Here is a 21,093-nt window from a genome sequence, read left to right as displayed (position 1 = left end):
AGGCGCCATGGAACCCGACTGAGGAAGGAGGGACCTCATGGCCATGAGGTGCCGCTCGACCGGTATCCACTTCCGGAGCTGCGATGACTCCGACCTCGCGACCTGTCCCTCGACCTCCCGTGGGACCGGGACCTGGAGTGGTACGGGACCGACTGCTGGAGCTCGAGCCGCTTGCGGTACCGCTCCTGTCTAGCCTTCGACGTCAGGGCCCAGCAGTCGGAGCAGGTGCGGTCGTCGTGATCGAGGCCTAAGCACTTCAGGCACCGGCGATGGGGGTCCATGACCGACATCAGTCGGTTGCACTTCGAGCAGGGCTTGAACCCGGGCATCCCTACCGGCACCAAAAAGATCAAAAGTTTAGTCAAAAAATGACTAGGGGTAGAGCTTCTCCGGATCAGCACTAGCTGGCGCGGAAAAAAGAAGAACTGACGTCAGCGCACATGGGCGGCGCCTAAGTACTCCGACGACGTCATTCCGGCGCTAACGACGCCAACGACGGACGCGGAGCCGCAGACGACGCCTACCAACGCGCAGGGGTATTGCTACGCAAAAATTTCCGGATCCAGTCTGACGCCTGGGGATATTCTAAGGTAAGGAATCTATCACCAACGTGTCTCTTTCAGATATTGGGTTTAGGTGTCTCTGTATCAGGCCTTGGAGTCTTTGGTACCGATGTTGGGAGATTTCGGCGTGGAGACAGGTCTCGTTGGCCCTGCGGCGCCGGACTCTGGCTTTCCATCTTTATTCTTGGAACCGGAAGGTTTCGGAGTCTAAGCTTTCGGATCCGGTATAGTTTTTGGCTTCGGCACCAATGTGTCTTTTGGTTTGGGTGCCGAAGGATTTTTGTCTTTGGGCACCGAGGGGCGTCTTGGCTTCGGTTTCGAAGGATGTTTCGGTGCCAATGGAGGAGGTGGAATTGGCACATGTGGTCTTGTCGGTGCCGAGGTACCGGAAGGCGTAGTCTTTTTCCCCGGAGCGGAGCCTGAAGGCGGGGCATCTAAGGGTAGATTTCGGTCTCGACTGGGCCCCATGGGCGGAGTGCCAACTGCTGTCTTTGGTTTGGGTAGTGTATGTTGTGAAGGGGCAAGAGTACTCACGGGCTGCCGAGATGGAATCGAGTCGTCTGAGTCCTCTGCCCCCGATATGATCTGGAGATCAGGCGAGTGTTCCTCGGCGATGAGTGGAGCCTCGTCCTCGGAGATATCTACGAGTGGATCCTCGTCCCCGGAGACGTCCTCTCCGACGATCTCCTCCTCAAAGATGGCCTCCGGTGCTGGCGCTGATCTCCTCATCTCGTGTCGACGTGCCCTCCGATCCCGAATGGTCTTCTTCGATCGGAAGGATGCACAGGCTGTGCAGGTCGACTCGTCGTGTTCCGGCGATAGACAGAGGTTGCAGACCTCGTGATGGTCGCTATGAGGGAATTTTGCTCGACATACCGGCCATCTCTTGAATGGAGTTCTGTCCTTGAGGCGTAGGCCGTACGGCGCGGATAGGCCCAACGGCCCGCGTCGATACACCGGAATGTAGCTGGTGATGTCGAAAAGTGTATTCGATGTCGAAAATGTTTATATAAAGTTTCACGCTTCGAAGTTGCTGAAAAAGTCTTATCTAGCCGGCGCGGAAAACTTTCATCCGAACCCAGTGGCGGAAAAAAAACATCTGAGGATTGAGTCGATGACCATGCGCAGTATTGTCCAAGGGAGGAGTCACCTAACTCGTGACTACAAAGACTTCTTCCAAGAAGACAACAACCTGCAATCATCCGAGCCCAACACCAGGTGGAGATCTATTGCAAAAGTGTACGATCTGCAGCTCATATGCCTCGAACATAAGCGTCCTGCAAGTCCAACGCTACCATCCAGTCTCCCGGGTCCAGGGCAGCTAAGACCTGAGCCAGTGTCAGCATCTTGAACTTCTCCTTCCGGAGGAAGCGGTTCACGTTCCGCAGGTCCAAGATAGGGCGTAGGCCCCCTTTGCCCTTCTTGGGAACCAGAAAGATGTGGGAGTAACAACCACACCCTACTTCTGGCCCAGGAATGCGCTTGATGGCCCCCTTGGCCAAGAGGGCCGTAACTTCCTCCTGTAGAAGTTTCAAGTGATCCCCCGACACGCGGTGGTACTGCGGTGGCATGGCTGGAGGAGACGCCTCGAAGGGGAGGGAGTAGCCCCTTCGGACGATTTGCAGCACCCACCTGTCCGATGTGACAGTGCACCAGTGGAGGTGGTGATGGCGAACCCTGCCCCCCACTGGTGTCGCATGTGCCTGAAAGCTCGGACTAGGAGGGTTTTGAGGCGGATGCTGCAGGAGGAGGTGTGGACTGGCCTCCCTGTCGTCCCAGATCGCCGGCACGGCGGTTTCCACGTCCGCCACAGCGCTGGATGGTAGTCTGCGGCCCGTGGCTGGCAGGACGTGTAGGGGCACCCCATCCTTGGCCACGCAAGGAGCGAAAGTCAGCCGTTTGCTGGTGTGGGGCCGAGAGGCCCAAGGACTTGGCCGTAGCCCTGGAGCCCTTAAAGCGCTCAAGCGCATGGTCTGCCTTGTCGCCAAAGAGGAGACAGCCATCAAACGGCATGTCCATAAGGGTGTTTTGGACATCAGCCGAAAAGTTGACGGACCTCAACCAGGCGTGGCGACGAATCGCCACGGTCGTTGCCATCGCTCTGCCCAGTGAGTCCGTGGTATCCAGCCCACATCGGATGTAATACCGTGCCCGCATCTCGACCCTCCGCAAGGGCTTGGGCGAGTTTAGTCCGGGCCTCCTCCGGACAATATGGCAGCACGTCTGCGACCGTGTCCCACAGAGAGTGGGTGTAACGGCCCAAGAAGCACGCGTTGTTGACTGACCGCAACCCCAAACTTAGGGAGAATACCTTTTTCCCGTATTGCTCATACCTCTTGAATTCCCGATCGGGGGGAGCCGTCGGGAATGTGGTCTGGGAGTTGAGATGACCAGGCTCTCGGGGGTGGGGTGGGTGGACACGAAGCAAGGGTCGCCCGGAGCCGGGCGGTGGCGTCTGGCCACATTCCCATCTACAGGCTGATCTGTAGCGTGCTTGGAACAAGTGCCCAGAAGAACGTCAGACAAGGCCTCATTAAACGGCAGCAGAGGTTTAGCCGAGCTTGCCTGCGGTTTAAGGACCTCAGTGAGGAGGTTAGTCCTCACGGCTGTGACGGGGAGCACCAGGCCCAAGGCCTTGGCCGCCCGCGTCAGCACCACACTATAGGCAGCCCCCTCCTCCGTAGCCACGGTAGGAGGGGAGACAAAACCAGTGTCTGGCAAGGTGTTCAGACCACTAGCCTCCCCTAGCTCACCTGTCCAGTCCTGATAAGACTGGCACTCCTGTGCCAGAGGGTCCTCAGACCCCTCCCAATCCCCCTCGCCACCCATCTCCTGAAACTCAGGGCCAAAGGATGGGCCGGGTGATAGAAGTAGAAATCTCCTAGCGGCGTCTAATACGGTGCAGAGCGGCGCAGGTCTGACGCCGGACCCAAATCGAGGTTTTGGATCGGGGACGGCGTCGCCGGATGCGACACCCTGGGGGTCTGCGAGGTCGTAAAGTCGACCGGCGACGACCTGGATCCAACGGGGACCTGTGGCGCTGGGACCAAAATCGGCGGCGGGACCGAAGCACCCAACGGCATCTGGGCCGAAGCACCCGACCCACTGGGGCCCCCAGTCGGGGCCACTGGGCCCGAAGGCGCCGCGGAACCAGACAGAGGAGCGAGCGACCTCATGGCCATGAGGAAGGCCTCTATCTCCTCAGGGGTCGCGTTCTGCCCAAGGACCGACGGGTATGAAGCAGGTCGCGACGCCTGCGGCTCCGACGGGGAGAGTCGGAAGAGCGATGATGCCTCTGACTTCTTGTGCCTCTTACCTGAGGACTTCGAGCTCGAAGACTGGTGACGACTCCCGGAGCTATGATGACTCCGACCCCGCGACCGGTCCCTCGACCTCCTTTCGGACCGGGACCTGGAGCAGCGCGGGCCGACTGCCGGAGCTCGAGTCGCTTGCGGGACCGCTCACGTCTAGCTTTGAACGTCAGGGCCCGGCAGTCGGAGCAGGACTTGTCGTCGTGGTCGGGGCCCAGACAGTGAAGGCACCGGCAATGGGAGTCGGTTGCAGTCGACGCAGGGTTTGAACCCGGGCATCCCTACCGGCACCGTCGGAGTCAATAGACTTCGAAAAATGACCAAAAACGATTGAAAAAGTTTAGTCAAAATTGACCAAGGGTACCACTTTTTCCGGATCGGCGATTGCTAGCGTGGAAAAAAGAAAAACTGACATCAGCGCGCGAGGGCGGTGTCTAAGTACTCCAGCGACGTCATTCCAGCACCAACGACGCAGGCAACGCCTACCGACGTGCTAGGGTACTGCTACGCAAAAGTTTCCAGATCCAGTCTAACGTCTGAGGATATTCTAAGGTAAGGAATCTAATACTAACCTGTTTCTTTCAGATATGTAAAGCTGCAGATTCACACACTATGCATTGATCACCATCGGGTGTTGGGCTTGGATTTTCAACAAACAATATTGACACACGAAGAATACACACACTAGAAATGAATTCTATATGTTCAGTTAATCAAAACGTTGCTCATACAGGTTTCAAAAAGAAAAGAGTTGGCGTGCGTTTCGGAAGTAGCACATAGAGAATTCCTTCATTAGGGAGCTGGGAATGCAACTAAATCAGTGGCTTAAAGCCATCTGTAGAACATGCACGGTTGCTGAATATATAGTGCAGGGGCTCTGTATCAACACATGTCGCCAAAAGTAGGAACAACAAAACATAATAGAACAGTAAAAATGATCGTACATGTAAAAACACTCCAGAGTTTAGGCAACCCAAGATAGAACTCTGAGACTTGTCACCAATAGATTGTTTGAAAGTGAAGAACGATCCAATATGTGTGGGATCATAGAAAATGAAAGCAAAGTGAGACCCCAGGTCAGAGTGCTTCCTCGGACCGTCCATTCTCTATCAACAAAGGAAGCAATGACGAATGGTTCAAACTACTTAATTTAAAAAAGAAAGGCAGAAGAACTGAGTCGCATGCGGAATTCATGCTTGAATATCTGAAACTCGGGGTCATACCTAAAGGTCTTAGAATAAGAAACATCCCTGGCTTATCTGTAGAAATTAGGAAGTTCCTGGAAAAATGGTCCTTCATTGCTAACCGTTGCTCTAGAGACCCTATGATCCTCATCATTCAGACAGCAAGGGAGGTAGTAGAAACCCTCTTAAAAAAAATTGCAGAAATAGAGTAAACTCTTAGGAAAAACAGTCCCATTGATGAGGCTAAGAGGAAGTTAAAGGAGGTCAATCTTGAACTCAACTCCATCAGTGATTATCTCATCAAGAAAAAACTGACAAACTCTACGGGGACAGTATATCCTTACTTAGGAGCTCAATATTACAACTCATTAAGGGACTATACCAACCAAGGGGACTACCAACATTGGTCCAATAAAAAAATCCTCACGTGCATTTCCTCAACAATAGAAATGGAGATGCAACGTACTAAAAATCAACACCTGAATACACCTTGACTGTTTTACCTGATGACTTCTATGCAACTTGGAATGTGCCAAACTAGTTTATATATGTATGTGATCTATAACTGTGAAAACCGCTAAAAAACATTTTTTTTTAAATGCTCACATTCTCGGATACCTTGGAATCTGATGGTGAAGGTGGATTGAATCCTTTTGACGGTTATGGGAACAGGAGGAACACCATTCGAAGATCCTAATAGAAACAACTGTTTTTTAGGAAATCGACAGGGGACCTCACGAGGGTGGTTCAGAACACAAGAGAGGGTACGTTATCAACGCTCAGAAACCCGTTCCCCTCCGCCCCCGTATTTACAAACCAGACCAAACCGCCTTTGTGAGCTTCCCCAGGCCACTTGCTGCTCCAGCAACTGGTACCCACTGGTTCTGACCTCCACTTTGGGCGGTAGAACTGGTGGGAAAAACAAGTGAGGAAGAGAGGTGTGCCCACCTTGGCTAACTCCACTGAATGCAAACTTTTGATGGTAAATAGGAGAGAATTTGAGCAAAGTATTCTCTATGTTCAAAATCAAGAAAATAGCGTCCCAATGGAAAAAATCCCTATAGCAGTGATTTGCTGATCTCTCAGAAGACCACAGAAATAACCTGCCTCATCGACACTCCAATCATCAAATACTGTCCTACGTATTATTCAACTGACACTCTGAATCTTCAATTCTCACTTCTGAACCCACCAGCAGAAATGATCTAAAAAAGGTGGGTTTAAGGCTGATGTTATAAGGAGTCATAATGACACCATCATAATTATGATACTTCTGGTCGACGTCAAAAAACATTTTAGATACAATTCTGGACCGCAATATCGAGATGGCAGAATATAGCACAGGATATAAATCTAAAATACATCAAGGATACACAGCTTTGCCAAGCAGGGATCTCTCAGACAAACAATTTTCATCTAAGCTGCAGAAAAAAGTGGACATCTGCAGTGTGTTGAATTGCGAGCTTCAGGTCTACAACAGGGTCTCAGAGACATGCTTATGTTTGACACAAACAATACAAATGAAAGTGAAAACCAAACTAATGATTCAAACCCAACTATAGGATGGTAAAATTGGGCAGATCAAGTGACTCTTTAATAGCTTTGTGATGAGAAACACTGCACCCCTGAAATCCAAACAAAATATTTGAGTAAACAAGAATAGTTGTACAAAATACACAAATGCCCTGCTGCTCCCAGAATCGCGAGAAAGCATATCTATCAGAAACCAGTTTACAGCATAATTCCCATGCCACATTCCTTCGCATTAGTGGAATGGTTTCATGCTTTGGTGTTCAGGAGATCTTCTGAATTCCTATTTGTTTTGCTAGACTGCCATTTCTTGAAGGTGAATTTAACTTAAACTATTGTTATTTTTCCCCTTTATATTGTGTGTGTGTCCGTCTCTGGGGATACAGAGAAGCTAGTGATACCCAAATAGTGGAAAAGAAATCTTCTATCCGTGCCACAAGCAACATCTACCTATAATATCCTCCAAGAAACAGGTTCAGGCTTCATATCAGATATTATAGGAATGGCACATTTACTTAAATGGATAGGTATTTGGATAAGCCCGGAGCTTGTGATGAACAGCGAAATTATTCACGACTGTTAAGCTCTTGACCCAGCAAGTAGTATACCCAGGTTAAGCAACGTGAAAAGGACTGCATCTTAGATTGGGGAGACCAGAGATATTCAGCTCCACAGAGAAACGCCTAAAGGTGGACATGCTTTGGGTTAAAAGCAAGTACCTGCAATTATCACAAATGGATAGAGGCGCTAGGGAACTAAGTAAGCCTCTTGTGCGGGCACACCAGCTGTTATCCACCTCACAAACAATTGAACCCTATCTAAATATAGTTACTAACCAGCATCACCGTTTCCTTCTGGTGATATTCAGACTGAATCAATTACATGTATTCCTTGCTGAACCAATGGGATGGGAAAAGCTGGAGGACCTGAATGTTTGTACATGTGATAATTTTTCTACTCAGGACTCAATGCATTTTGTTTTAATTTGTGAGCATTTTTGGCACATCCAAAATCTGTTCATTTTACCCATTTGAAAAGGCCAAGGTTTTATACAGACTAGACCTGCTTTTATATATTTATAAATGTTGACCAATGTTTGGGAATTTATTTAATATAGCTAGTTTTTTGACTGCAGCAGTCAGAATAAGGAAAAAGAGAAGGACCGCTATTAATTAGTATATTGTAAATTCAATTAATTCCTGTGTATATTGATGATTTAGATTTCGCTTTATCTGTATTTCGTGATGATTGTGTTTTTGTATTATTTGTATAACATTTTATTGTGTTTTAAATGCAGCATGCTTTTATGGTTTTAATTAACCCTATAAAGTGAGTTTGACTGAGTGTGTGTGTGGTGTGTGTGGTGTATGTGTGTATCCTTTTAGATCTCAACTCTATTTACATTTCAGTCAATCTAGGGAACTTAAGTATCACAGTAAAATGTAATCCAGTTAGACAAGTTCTGCTATTTACGTGTCTTGTGAATTTAGTTTCTCATAAGTGGCTCGCCGAGATATCCTTCATAAAACGCACAATATGGCATACAGCTTAATCACTCTCACTCAATATTACCTGAGCCAGAACTTGCAATACAAAAATCCTAGATGTCTATATCAAGTAAAAAACAGCCCACTCAGCCCATACCTACCCACACCCGCAGTTCATCAAACCCCCCTATTTCACACGTGAGAAAATCTTAGAAAGAATATACCTTCCATTGGGGCGGACACTGGGGTGTCTCTGACTGGCATGCCATGCTTTAGATTGCCTTCCATAGCATCATAGGTTCTCTTCATATTTATTTCATGAGGTGTCCGAGGACTTCTGGTGCCTTCCCGTGTGTTTTTCATGGCTGGTGAATAGGAAAGAATTAGGCAAAGCAAATGAGGTAAAAAAAAAAAACACATGAGAAGTTTCCTGCATTGATGACTGTTAGAAGAAACTTGTTCTGTTCTCATCAAATGGTACTTTTGTGTGATATATATTTATTTATAACCTATAATGCTTACATGCCTATGGAGGCTAAAGTGAACTTTACCATACATATTTTGTATTAGATTGTACCTCCCCAAACTTTAAAAAACCTAGTCAATGCACATACCTGTCTGACTTTCTATGGATAGTTAAATGAGGACCAACCAGTATTTTTGTATTTTGTTGATAAATGCACCAAAAATACTGGCATATTAATTCAAATATAGTAGCCAGTCATTCTAATTTCCATTGAAACTTAGGTGGCTCAAATATTTTCCAACATTTCTGCTCTAGCTCTCACAAAAACCCTCCTTTTCCCGCCTTTCATTGTAGAACCAACTTCTCAGATTTTGCTTCTCTGCTTTACGGGTAATGTCTATAAAGCAAATTAGAGTACTTTCTCAAAAAGAGGACTAGAATTTTAACAAATCCATATTACAAAACTACTTCATTGAAGGCTGAAAAGTTAATAAATAAATGACTGGGTTGCAAAAAGATTCAGGGTGCCCCTAAATACTGAATTTAGGGGTGTTGCAGGTAGGGCAAGGACAGGGACCAATGGGTCCCTGTCCTGGGGTGAGTACACTACCTAGCCTGATCCTCTCCTGTGGGAGGGGGGCAGGAGCTTAGCTGGGATTGGGCAGGACTCCCCATCTACAAGATGGCTGGAGCCCGGGGTCGTGCTTCACCTCGTCTCCCCCACCTGAGGGGTGGGGCTGACACCCTCCCCGCTTCCTGCCGTAGTTTTTCCCCGCCAGTCTTCCAGCCAGAGTGGGGGTTAGAACTGGTGGGGGTCAGTTGCTTGGTACAACAAATGGCCTGGAGAAGCTCACAGAGGCGGCATGCATTTGAAGCTTCCCCTGCCCATCCTGGGGGAGGAGACCTAGCACCTCGCCCAGGATGTGCATTGTTGCAGGCCCAGGAGAGCGGGGGCTCTTCACACAGGGGTCCAGCAACATGTCTTGTGTGGCAGCCTCTGCAGCCACTCAGCCCAGATGTGGATTGTAGGTTCGGATTTCAGAGGGCATCTCTAAGATGCCCTCTGGTGCATTTTACATTAAATCCCACACTGGCATCAGTGCGGATTTGATGTGCTGAGAAGTTTGGGAAAGGGAATGAGGCCTTTTTCTTTCTCTTTTGTACCTACTGCTATGTTATTTTGTTTACCGAGACTCCTTTTCCGACGACGGGGAATCATACAAGCTATGGGAATCTATGAAAGTTACCAATACTGGGGAACCAAAGTTACAGGTAAGTAACTTGTTTTCTTGTCCCAGTATTGGAACTTTCATAGATTCCCATAGCTTGTATCAGAGTAGCTAGCAGTAAGCAATAAAGCACATTTTGTGACATAAATAAAGAAACGTGTTCGTATCCGTACGTTCATAAGAGAAGTAAACCACATATCGAAATATCAATCTGTACTAAAAGTAAATACAAAATGTGTAGAAATAGGACGGAGGGATAGTAGGGAAAGCTCACCAATCAGTGGAAGAGGTTCCTCAGGACTGCCTGGCCCACAGCTGTGTCTTCCTGTGTCAAGGATTCCAAGCAGTAATGCTTCGTAAAGGTGTGCGTGTTGCTCCAAGTCGCAGCTCTGCAAATGGCTCTAATGTGTACTCCCGCGAGAGAGCTGTAGATGAAGCCACGGATCTTGTGGAGCGAGGATCACCAAAAGCTATGAATAATGGAGAAGATTTACTAAACCCTTTGGTGCGATCTAAATAAAATTTCAAGTACCGCTGCAGATCCAGAGAATGGAGTGACCACTCCGCTGGTGTGGAAGGGTGAGGAAAGAAAGACTTGAGAATCACAGGTTCATTGAGGTGAAAGTCTGAGGGTACTTTTGGTATGTACCTCGGATTAGTTCTTAAAATCACAGTATATATTTTGACCTGGAGAAAAGGATCCTGTATTGTGAGAGCCTGCAATTCCCCAATGCATTTTGCCGATGTGAGGGCAAGAAGAAGAGCCAATTTCCAAGAAAGAACTTTCATGTCCGCCCGATGAATGGGTTAGAAGGGATTTTTCACAAGCTGTGCGAGAACCAAATTCAAATGTCATGTGGGAGGCGCAGGCCTCACCGGGGGAAAGACTCGGAATAAGCCCTTGAGAAACTGCTTAATAATCCTGGATGACCAGAGAGAAGGTCCAGATGCATTGCGTCTGTAGCGAGAGATTGCTGCCAAGTGAACTTTTATTGATGAATGAGCCAAACCTCCCTTAGCCAAGGACAAGAGAAGGTAGAAGTTGATGAGGCTGAGAAGAGAAAGGGTCAACACTTTCCTTCCGGCACCAAATGCAAAATCTTTTCCATTTCAAATGGTAAGTCTTGTTAGTGGAAGGGGCTCTAGCTTGAGACAGAACTTCTCTTACCTCATTCGAGATGGGAAGGTTTATGAATTCTCGCTGCTCAGGAGCCATGCAGTCAGGTGTAAAGAACCTGGATCCGGATGCCAAATCTGCCCGTGGGACATTGTGAGAAGATATGGAAGCGCCTGTAAAGGAATTGGAGGAACCAGAGACAAAAGGTGTAGCTCCATGAACCAGAACTGCCTCGGCCAAGCAGGAACTATTAAGATCATCTTGCACGGTTCTGCCTTGATCTTCTTGAGCAGCCTCGGAATCACCGGAATGGGGGGGAAAGGCGTACACAAATGCTCTTGACCAAGCTATCGAAAGCACATTCCCTAATGATCCTCGATGGTGAAGCCTGCCTGCGTAAAACTGGCATTTTTAGTTGATTGGGGTGGCAAATAGATCTATTGAGGGTTTGCCGCACCGATGAAAAATGTCGTCCAGTATCGTCAGGTTCAGCTCCCATGCATGGCTGACTGATGACAGCCTGCTGAGTCGGTCCGCCTTTTCGTTTAGTACTCCTGGCAGATGTTCTGCCTGCAGCGATATTCCGTGAAGAATAGCCCACTCCCAAATCTTCTGGGCCTCTTGAGATAACGGAAGAGGTCTGGTACCCCCTACCTTGTTTATGTAGTTCATGGCCGTGGCGTTGTCCGTGCGGAGGAGAACCGCCGATCCCTGCAGTCTTGGGAGAAATGCCTGTAGTGCCAGCCTGATTGCCTTGAGTTCCAGGAGGTTGATGTGAAAATGACGGTGCTGGGGCAACCAATGCCCGCTGAAGCACCGCACCCCAGCCCTCCAGTGAAGCATCCGTCGTTACCACTTGAGGAGCCGGATTGCTTACGAAGGATAGACCTCGGGAAAGGTTTTCTTGCTTCATCCACCACAAAGCTGCTCTTTTCATTGCCACAGTAATCATCACCTTGTCGTCGAATGAGCCGTGAACTTGCCTTCAATGTTTGTCTAGCTGTTCCTGAAGAGATCACATCCGCAATCTGGAGTGAGGTATCAGAGGAACGCATGAAGATATCACTCCCAGAAGAGATTTGTAACCGCGTACTGAAATACACTTTCTTTTTCTCAATAACAGCGGCATGGATTGCAGTTTTTCCTGCCTTTCTAAGGATGGAAAGGCCTTGTTGAGAGTTGAGTCCAAGATGGCCCCCAGGAAACGCGCCGTCCTGGACAGGATTAGAGATGACTTCTCTCTGTTGAGAGTAAGACCCAAATTCTGGAATAGGTTTGTACATGCGTTGACTGCTTCTCTCGCAGCCTCCCTGGACGGGGCATTCAGCAACCAATCGTCCAGGTATGGGAATACCTGAAAATGATGTTTCCGTAGGAAAGCTGCCACCGGTGCCAGCACCTTGGTAAAGATTCTTGGGGCAGAGCAAAGTCTGAAGGGTAAAAAACCCTGAATTGAAAGTGGCTCTTGGCTACTGCAAATCAAAGAAACATCCTGTGCGCTTGGTGAATGGGTATGTGAAAATACGCATCTTCGAGAGTGGCCATGAAATCCCCTGGATTGAGAAGACGAGTGAAACCATCCGAAAGGATTGGGAAATGAGATAGGTGTTTAGCTCCCTGAGATCTAAAATAGGGCTGTGTTCAACAAGGGGGAGAGAAGGGGGGGGGGGGGGGGCAATTTCCACTGCTCAGGAGTGGGAGGTCCAGCACAAGCGTATGCCCCAATCAAGTCATGAAAACAAGGAGTGCTGTGCCGTTCCTCAGAGGAAGGATGTACGAGTCACACTTTGTCTGGATGCCACTGGGTCTCACTTGGATCTACAGTTGGGCATCCATTTGTTGGATGTAATGCCCTCACACACCTTTTCAGGTGCCATGCTTCATCATCTGGGCTGCTCCTCGTCGGCTCGGCGGTGCAATACCAAACGGGCTCACATCAAAGAGGGGCACTTTACCGGAGATCTTTTATCCAACAGCCGTTTTGTGAAGTGCAGGTGTCGGGCCAGAGGTGTGTAGACGTGATAGCGAGTTTAAAATAAGGCTGGGAGTGCCGGAGAGAAAGTTTATTCTGGGGGTCTAGGTGTTGGGGTTTATAATTTCCATAGTAGCCGCACTGTCCCCCTCGTCCGCCTCTGAGGAGCGACGGGGGACGTCTGAGACTGAACACGTTTCTTCTACTTTTTATGGCGATGCTTACCGGAATCCGATGGTGAAGACTTTGAGTCCGAGGTGCGACGGTTCCGGGAACGGCCCCTAGACCAAGAGCGACGTGACAAATGCTGGACCTCCAGCAACCTCCGACGCCGCTCCCAGAAGGACTTAAGGGTCATGGCACGGCAGTACCGGGAGTCGTGGTCGGCCTCCAGGCAGTAGAGGCAAACATTGTGGGGTTCCACTACCGACATGTTTTGGCGACAGGTCCCACAGGACTTAAATCCGGGCATCCCTACGTGCACCAAGAGAAAAGTGGGGAGACAAAAGTCTCAAAATAGTGGTAAAAAAGAGACCAAGGTACGTGCTCAATCCGGATCTGCACTTACTTGCGCGGAAAAAGAACAAACTGATGCATGGGTGGTGCCTAAGTACTCTCCATGACGTCATCTTGGCGATGACGACGCCAGTGATGGACGCGGAGCTGCAGGACGCCACCCACTGACGCGCAAGGGTACTGCTAAGCAAAACTTTGCAGATTCAGTCTGACGCTTAGGGATATTCTAAGGTAAGGAATCTATCACCAACGTGTCTCTTTCAGATACGTTTTACATTCAAAATATACAATGCGTAATTGTACGGTGATTGAGGATTAAAAATCCAGCCCAATGCATTTTGGGACTGCCTGTCCCTTCATCAGGGGTGAACCTGTGAAAATGTATATAACCGTGAAATGCTATACAATGCACATGAGTAGAACCATCATCATTCTAGACTAACAGGCTTTGATACATAAGACGACCCAGCGGGAGATAGTCTTATGCACCGCTTGACCTTTCTTGGTGCCAACGTAGCCAACAAAGAGTAGGTCATCCACCCCGAACTGCTGTGTGCGGTTGAGATAAAATGAAAGCGCACGTTTTGGGTCCAGACAGTGGAGCCTCTCTTCCTCCCTGGAAGGATGCGGAAAGAAGGTGGGCAAGGTAATAGTCTGCCCAATGTGAAAGGCTGTAACAATTTAGGCAAAAAGGAAGGACGGGGCATGAGCCCAACCTTACCGGATAGACCGACAACAAAGGAAGGCAGTCTTCAAAGTCAACAGATGAAGAGAACAGTTATGAAGGGGCTCGAAAGGAGCACACATGACTTAAGTAAGAACCAGATTCAAGTCCTACTGCAGCATCACAAACGGAATAGGAGGGAAAAGGTGTAATGCCTTTGAGAAATCTTTTTCCAACAGGGGACTTGAAAAGAGAAGGCTGATCAGGGAGCCTGAGAAAGGCTGAAATGTCAGAAAAACCTTTGATAGTGCCCAGAGCAGAGCCCTGCCAGGTTAAAGAGAGAAGGAACAAAAGGACCTCAGAAAGAGGGGCAGAAAGGGGATCCACAGCCTTCGCTGTGCACCATGCCACAAATCTGTTCCACCTGTAGGCGTATACCACCTTAGTGGAGGGACGCCTGGCTGCCAGAATGACATCACAAACTTAAGGAGGCAAGTAAAAAGTAATCAACTGCCGCTGTTTAATCTCCACGCAAAGAGGTGGAGGCTGGACAGGTTCGGGTGGAGGACCTTCCCCTGATGCTGCGACAGAAGATCCTTCTGAAGAGGCAGTCTGATCGGAGGATCGATGCTCATACTGAGTAGCTCGGGATACCAAACTCTTCGAGCCCAGTCCGGGGCCACAAGATCAACTTGGGCCCGGTTGCACCGGGTCTTCTTCAGCACCATTTCTGTGTAGAAATGGTATAGGCGGAAAGGCGTACAACAGACCTCAACTCCACTCGCAACGAAAAGCGCAGCTGAGCGAGTGCCGCCTTGGAAATTCCAACGCGCCAAACTGCTGACATTGAGCGTTCTATTTGGTGGCAAATAAATCTAACTAAGGCTCTCCCCACTGCCGTAAGAGACCTTGCACCACCTCAGAGTGAAGACGCCATTCGTGATCCACCATGCACCTGCGGCTGAATTCGGCCGCCCTGGCGTTCAGAGAACCTGCCAGGTATTGAACCACCAGGAAATTGCCCTCATGTTCCAGCCATATCCAGAGGGGCAGGGCCTCCCGTCATAGGGTCCACGACCCCACCCTGCTTTGCTTGTTGCAGTACCATATGGCAGTGGTGTTGTCGGTGAACACCTGCACCACTCTCCCCTTGACAGAGGGAAGGAATGCCTCCAGTAGGTTGATATGGAGCTTGGACTCCGCCGGAGACCAGAGGTCTCTGATGTCCACCGCTCCCATGAGTGCACCCCATCCCAGGAGGGACGCATCCACCACTACTGTGAACTCCGGTTGGGAGAGGGATCTGCCGTCGACCCAATGCCGGTCCGTGAGCCACCGCTGCAATGGTTGTGCAGAGCCCTCCAAGATCTGGACGCGATTCGACAGGTTACCGTGATGCTGCGCCCACTGGAACTTCAGGTCCAACTGCAGAGCCCGCATATGCCATCTGGCACGATTGATCAGCAGAATGCAGGAGGCCATGACGTCCAGCTGCCTCAGGGTCACTCTGACCAGAAACCAGGACAAGGGCTAAAAGGTTGGAATCAGAGCCCGAACTCGCTGTTCGGGAGGACAGACCTGAAACTGCGCCGTGAATAGAACCGCTCCAATGAAGAGGAGCTTCTGAGAGGGAATCGGGTGCGACTTCAGCACATTGATGGAGAACCCCAGCAAATGCAGGTCGGCTGTAGTGTGGCGGTGGGAGACGACTGTCTGGGGCGAGAGGGCATCAACAACAAGTCATCAAGATAGGGGAAGACTGAAATCCCTGATCTGCGTAGATGAGCTGCGACCACCGGCATCACTTTCATAAACATCCAAGAGGCGCTGGTGAGGCCAAAGGGGAGCACAGTAAACTGAAAATGCGCGCGGCTTACCGTGAACCGCAGGCAACGCCGGTGAGCCCGCAGGACTGGGATGTGGAAGTAAGCATCCAGCAAGTCCAGCGCTACTATCCAGTCTTGTGGGTCGAGAGGAGACAAGACCTGAGCCAAAGTGAGCATCTTGAACTTCCCTTTGCGGAGGATGCGATTTACGTATCGGAGATCTACGAAACGACACAGGCCCTTGTCCTTCTTTGGCACCAGAAAGTAGTGGGAATAGCATCCACAACCTACTCCTTGCGTCAGAACGCGCTCAACGGCCCCCTTGGCCAAGAGGGCCGCAACTTCCTGCTGAAGAAGCACCAAGTGATTCCCCGACATGCAGTGGTATTGAGGTGGCATTGCTAGAGGGGTGGTCTCGAAGGGGAGGGAGTAGCCCTTTTGGACTATTTCTAAAACCCACCTGTCTGATGTGATGGTGTGCCAGTGGGGGTGGTGATGGCGAGGCCTGCCACCCACTGGTATCTGATGGGCCTGAAAGTTTGGACTAGGAAGGTTTGGAGGCAGTGGTGGCAGGTGTGGAGGTGAACTGACCCGCCAGCTGGCCCCTTGGTCCGCCAGTGCGGAACCCTCGTCCGCGCTGGGATGGTTGCTGCGCAGGCTTGTGGCTCTGTTGCAAACCCTGTAGGGCGCCCCTTCCGGTGCCACAAAAGGAGCAAAAAGCAGCCAGCGTAGGGGGGCGGTCTGCAGAGAGCCCCAAGGACTTGGCCGTAGCCTGTGGGTCTTTAAACTGCTCCAACGCGTTGTCTGCTTTGTCGCCAAAGAGGCGACGGCCATCAAAGGGCATGCCCATAAGTGTGGTTTGGATATTCCCCGAGAATCCAGTGGTCCTCAACCAGGTGTGGCGTCGAACAGCCACCGCCATTGCCATCGATCTGCCCAGTGAGTGGGCGGTGTCCAGGCCACAACAAACCATGAACTTAGCTGTGTCTCTCCCCTCTGCAACAGCCTGGGAGAGAGCTGTCTGGGCCTCCTCCGGACACTGAGGCAGCACTTGTGCCACCGTATCCCGCAGAGAGTGGGAATAACGGCCCAAGAGGCATGGGGTGTTCACGGACTGCAGCGCAGAGCCGGAGGAAGAAAAAATCTCCTTTCAGTACTGATCCAGTTTCTTGGATTCCCTATCCGGGGGAGCGGAAGGGAAGGCAGTCGGGGAAGAAGAGGCTTGGATAACCAAGCTCTCAGGGGTGGGGTGTTGGGAGTGGAAAATGGGGTCACCCGGATCCAGGCGATGGCGTCGGGCCATCTTCCTATCCACAGGAGCTCCTGTGGTGGGCCTGGACCATATGCCCAAAAGAACGTCAGAAAGTGCTTCGCTGAAAGGAAGCAGCGGCTCTGCAGAAGTAGCTGTTGGCTGAAGCCCTTTCGTCAGGAGGTTAGTCCTGACAGCCACAGCAGGGAGCTCGAGGTGTGGGGCCTCAGCTGCCCTTCGCAACACCACAACATAACTAGTGCCCTCCTTCGTAGCCAGGGTAGGAGGAGGTGAGGTGAGGTATCGAGACCACTATTATCCCCCAAGTCCTCTGCCCAGTCCTGTTCAGACTCGCAAGCAGTTGCAAGAGGGTCCTCAGACCCCTCCCAGTCCTCCCCTTCCTCATTAGGTTGGTGTACAGGCCGAAAATAAGGAGTAGGAACATGGGGATAGAAATCCCCGAGCGGCGTCTAAAACAGCATCGAGCATCTCCGGGCTGACGCCACATCCCCATCGGGACTGAAACTTGGGCCGACGTCGTCCCGAGGAGCGGGGGATGTCAGAGGTGGTGCTGGCAGGGTCGACACCGGCGGAGGGGTTATAAGGTCAACCAGCGTTGAGGCCTGGATCCAAGGGGGGTCTAGCGGCGCCAGGGCCGGAGCAGATGGCGACGCTGGGACCGGAGCCATAGGCAGTGAAAGGAGAGGACCACCACTCGGCACCGCAGGGCCCGAAGAAGCACCGGCGGGACTAATCAGACCAAAGAGGCGAGCCATGGCCGACAGGAATTCCTGTATCTGGGCCGGAGTCGCCGACGAACCCGGAAAGGGTGGGTCGGCCGGCGGCGGCTGCGTAGGTTTCGCCGGAGTCGCAGGGATGTCAACACCCACACCCTCAGCCGCGTTGCGCGACCAGCGATGGTAAGTCGGAGAATGATGTTGTTTCTTCGATTTCTTATGCTTCGCCTTACCTGACCCCGAGTGCGAAGACTTTGATACCGACGACCAATGGTGAGGACTCCATGCACGTTCCCTCAACCTTCCTCGGGACAGGGACCTCGAACGGCGCGGAGCAGACTGCCGGGCTTCCAGCAACTTTCGGGACTGCTCCAGCAAAGTTTTCGGCGCCATGGCCCCGCAGTCGGGGCATGACTTGGGGTCGTGGTCGCAACCCAGACAGAAAAGACACACTTAGTGCTGGTTCGTCAAAAAGTCAGTCAAAAATAGACTGGGGGTTCCTGCTCTACCCGGATCTGAGCTGGCTGGCGCGGAAAAAGAAAGAACTGACATCAGCACCTGCGATATCATCTCGTTGACCACAACGCCAGCGACGGACGAGGAGCCGCAGGACACAGCCTACTGACACGCAGGGGTATTGCTGACGAAGACTTTCTGGATCCAGTTTGACGCCTGGCGGTAATTCGAAGGTAAGGAATCTATCACTATATGTTTCTTTCAGATTGTGCTTTTTCATCGATGGAGAGCCCTTGAAGAATTTGGTAAACACAGAAGAGCTCCAGACTCACATCGGTGAGGTGTGGGGAAAAGAAACCAGGAATTGAAGCCAATGACAAAGTATCAGGTATAGGCAGATGTCACTACTTGTCTGAAAGATGCAGCTGAAATTGGAGACATGTAGGTCCCTCCATAAAAGCTTTAATGGCAGGCACTGTGAATAGTGAGAGGTGCTGCCTGTTCTGAAGATAAGCTGCTATTGCGAATAAATGTATACGAATGGAACTGTACGCTAGATTACATCTGTATAAATGCAACAAATAACAGATAATGTTTTGAATTGATGCATCCAGTGGGTTTATGTCGTTATTGTTATAATATATGACAAATCTTTTCCATTTAACCGCATAGCATGCTCTGGTTGTGGGTCGTCTTGCCTCCTTGATGATATTCATACATTCTGGCGGCAAGTTGAGGTAGCCAAATTCTAAGACCTCAGGAGCCAGATCGCCAGGCTGAGCTGTTGCGGATCTGGATGCTGAATGTCGCATGGCTCTGCGTCAAAAGCTTGGGTGTGAGGTGCAGCCTTTGATTCGGTACCACAGAGAGTTCTAGAAACGTGGTGTACCATGGTTGGCGTGCCCACATTGGAGCAACCAGGATGAGTGTCATCGAGTGTTGCTTCAGCTTGCGTGCCACCAGCGGTATTAGAGGTGCTGGGGGAAAAGCGTACGCAAATCTGCCTGACCAGTTCATCCATATCGCATTGCCCTGTGACTGCGGATGTGGGAACCTGGCGGCGAAGCTTTGGCATTTTGCGTTTTCCCTTGTGGCGAATAGGTCTATCTGTGGATGACCCCACTGCTGGAAGTACGGTTGGAGTACTGATGGGTGTATCTCCCACTCGTGCATCTGGTGGCTGTGTCTGCTGAGCAGATCCGCCATCTGGTTGTCTTTGCCCGGGAGGTGTTCTGCCATGAGGAAGATGTTCCTCTGAATGGCCCACTTCCACATGCTCTGAGCCTGATGAGACCACTGTGGAGAGTGTGTCCCTCCCTGCTTCTGTATGTAGTACATGGCAGTCATGTTGTCCGTCCGGATCAACACAACCTTGTTGCACAAGTGTACTTTGAAAGCATTCATTGCCATGAAGATTGCCATCAATTCCAGAAGGTTGATGTGCATTTTCTTTTGCTGTGCTGTCCATAGTCCCTGCACTGTGTAGTGGAGTACATGAGCTCCACATCCCTAGAGAGATGCGTCCGTCGTCAGTATAATCTGTGGCACAGGCTCCTGGAACGGTCGGCCCTTGCAAAGGTTTTGTGGGTTCCACCAATGCAGAGAGTTGTACGCCCGACCGCTCACCAACACTAGGTCTTTCAATTGTCCTTGAGGCCGATTCCACTGACGTGCCAAGCACTCCTGAAGCAGGCGCATATGTAGTCTCGCGTGCTGGACTATGAAGATGCAGGAGGCCATCATGCCTATCAACTGCATGAACACTCTTGCTGGAAGCGAGTGTTAGGGTCTGAATTTTTGTATAAGCAATTGCATGCTGTTTATCCTCACTGAATTTGGCTGAGCTTTGGCTGCCAGAGTGTTTGTCACGGCCAGGTACTTTTGCACGTGGGCGGGCTGAAGATGTGACTTTGGATAATTCAGCGAGAATCCGAGATTGTGAAGATGAATGGTGTGGGACATGTGGCTGGCACACTGATGGGCCGTCTTTGCTTGAATAAGCCAGTCGTCCAGATAAAGGTAGACATGTATGTGCTGTCTCCTTAGGTGTGCTGCTACTGTCGACAAGGCACTTTGTGAACACCCTGGGTGCCGTTGTTACTCCGAAAGGGAGGACTTTGAACTGATAATGTTGATCTTGAATAGCGAACCTGAGATACTGTCTGTGTGATGGGTGTATGGGTATATGGAAATACGCATCTTTTAGATCTACTGTTGCGAGGAAGTCTCCCTGACTGGGTAACAGTAGAACCAGCTGTAAGGTGAGCATATGAAAATGCTCTGACAGAATGTATCTGTTTAGAGGCCTGAGGTCCAGTATGGGTCTGAGAGACCCGTCCTTTTTGGGTATTAAGAAATACAGAGAGTACAACCCTGAGCCTTGGTCTTCTACAGGCACAAGCTCTATGGCTCCTTTTTGCAGCATGCTGACGACCTCCTGCTGCAATAAGTGTAGGTGCTCTGCGGACATAGGACGGTGTCTTGGTGGTATGTTGGGTGGAGTGGATGTTAGCTCTAGACAGTACCCGTACTGGACAATGTCTCTCACCCACCTGTCTGTGGTGATGGATTTCCAGACCGGCAGGAACTGTTGGAGTCTCCCCCCGACAGGTGTTATATGGTCGGGGGCAGTGACAGGGCGTCACTGTTTGTTATTGGCAGAGGATCTGGAATTGTTGTTTCCTCTTCCTCTGCCCTTGATGTTGTTTCCACAATATCCACCCCTGTTCTGTTTATTGTAGGTGGTTTGTGTACCTCCTTTATTATACTGTGTCTGCTGTGTGTTT

At 50.4% G+C, this 21,093-nt stretch overlaps 1 protein-coding gene across 20 annotated transcripts in view; it reads right to left on the bottom strand.

Moving 5' to 3' along the window:
* The window catches only part of NCOR1 (nuclear receptor corepressor 1), a 1,907,529-nt gene that overhangs the window by 522,547 nt on the left and 1,363,889 nt on the right, over window positions 1–21,093 (bottom strand). For all 20 annotated transcript variants that reach the window (XM_086955042.1, XM_086955041.1, XM_086955040.1 and 17 more), the window contains one exon: window positions 8,300–8,440. In XM_086955042.1, coding sequence (XP_086811168.1) covers window positions 8,300–8,440 — 141 coding nt within the window. The remainder of the gene's footprint in view (window positions 1–8,299; window positions 8,441–21,093) is intronic.

This window comes from Lissotriton vulgaris, chromosome 2_1 (genome assembly GCF_964263255.1).
Source record: "Lissotriton vulgaris chromosome 2_1, aLisVul1.2, whole genome shotgun sequence".
NCBI classification, from domain to species: Eukaryota; Metazoa; Chordata; class Amphibia; order Caudata; family Salamandridae; genus Lissotriton; species Lissotriton vulgaris.
Note: the sequence above shows the minus strand (reverse complement) of the source record. Positions and strands in the feature narration are given on the sequence as shown.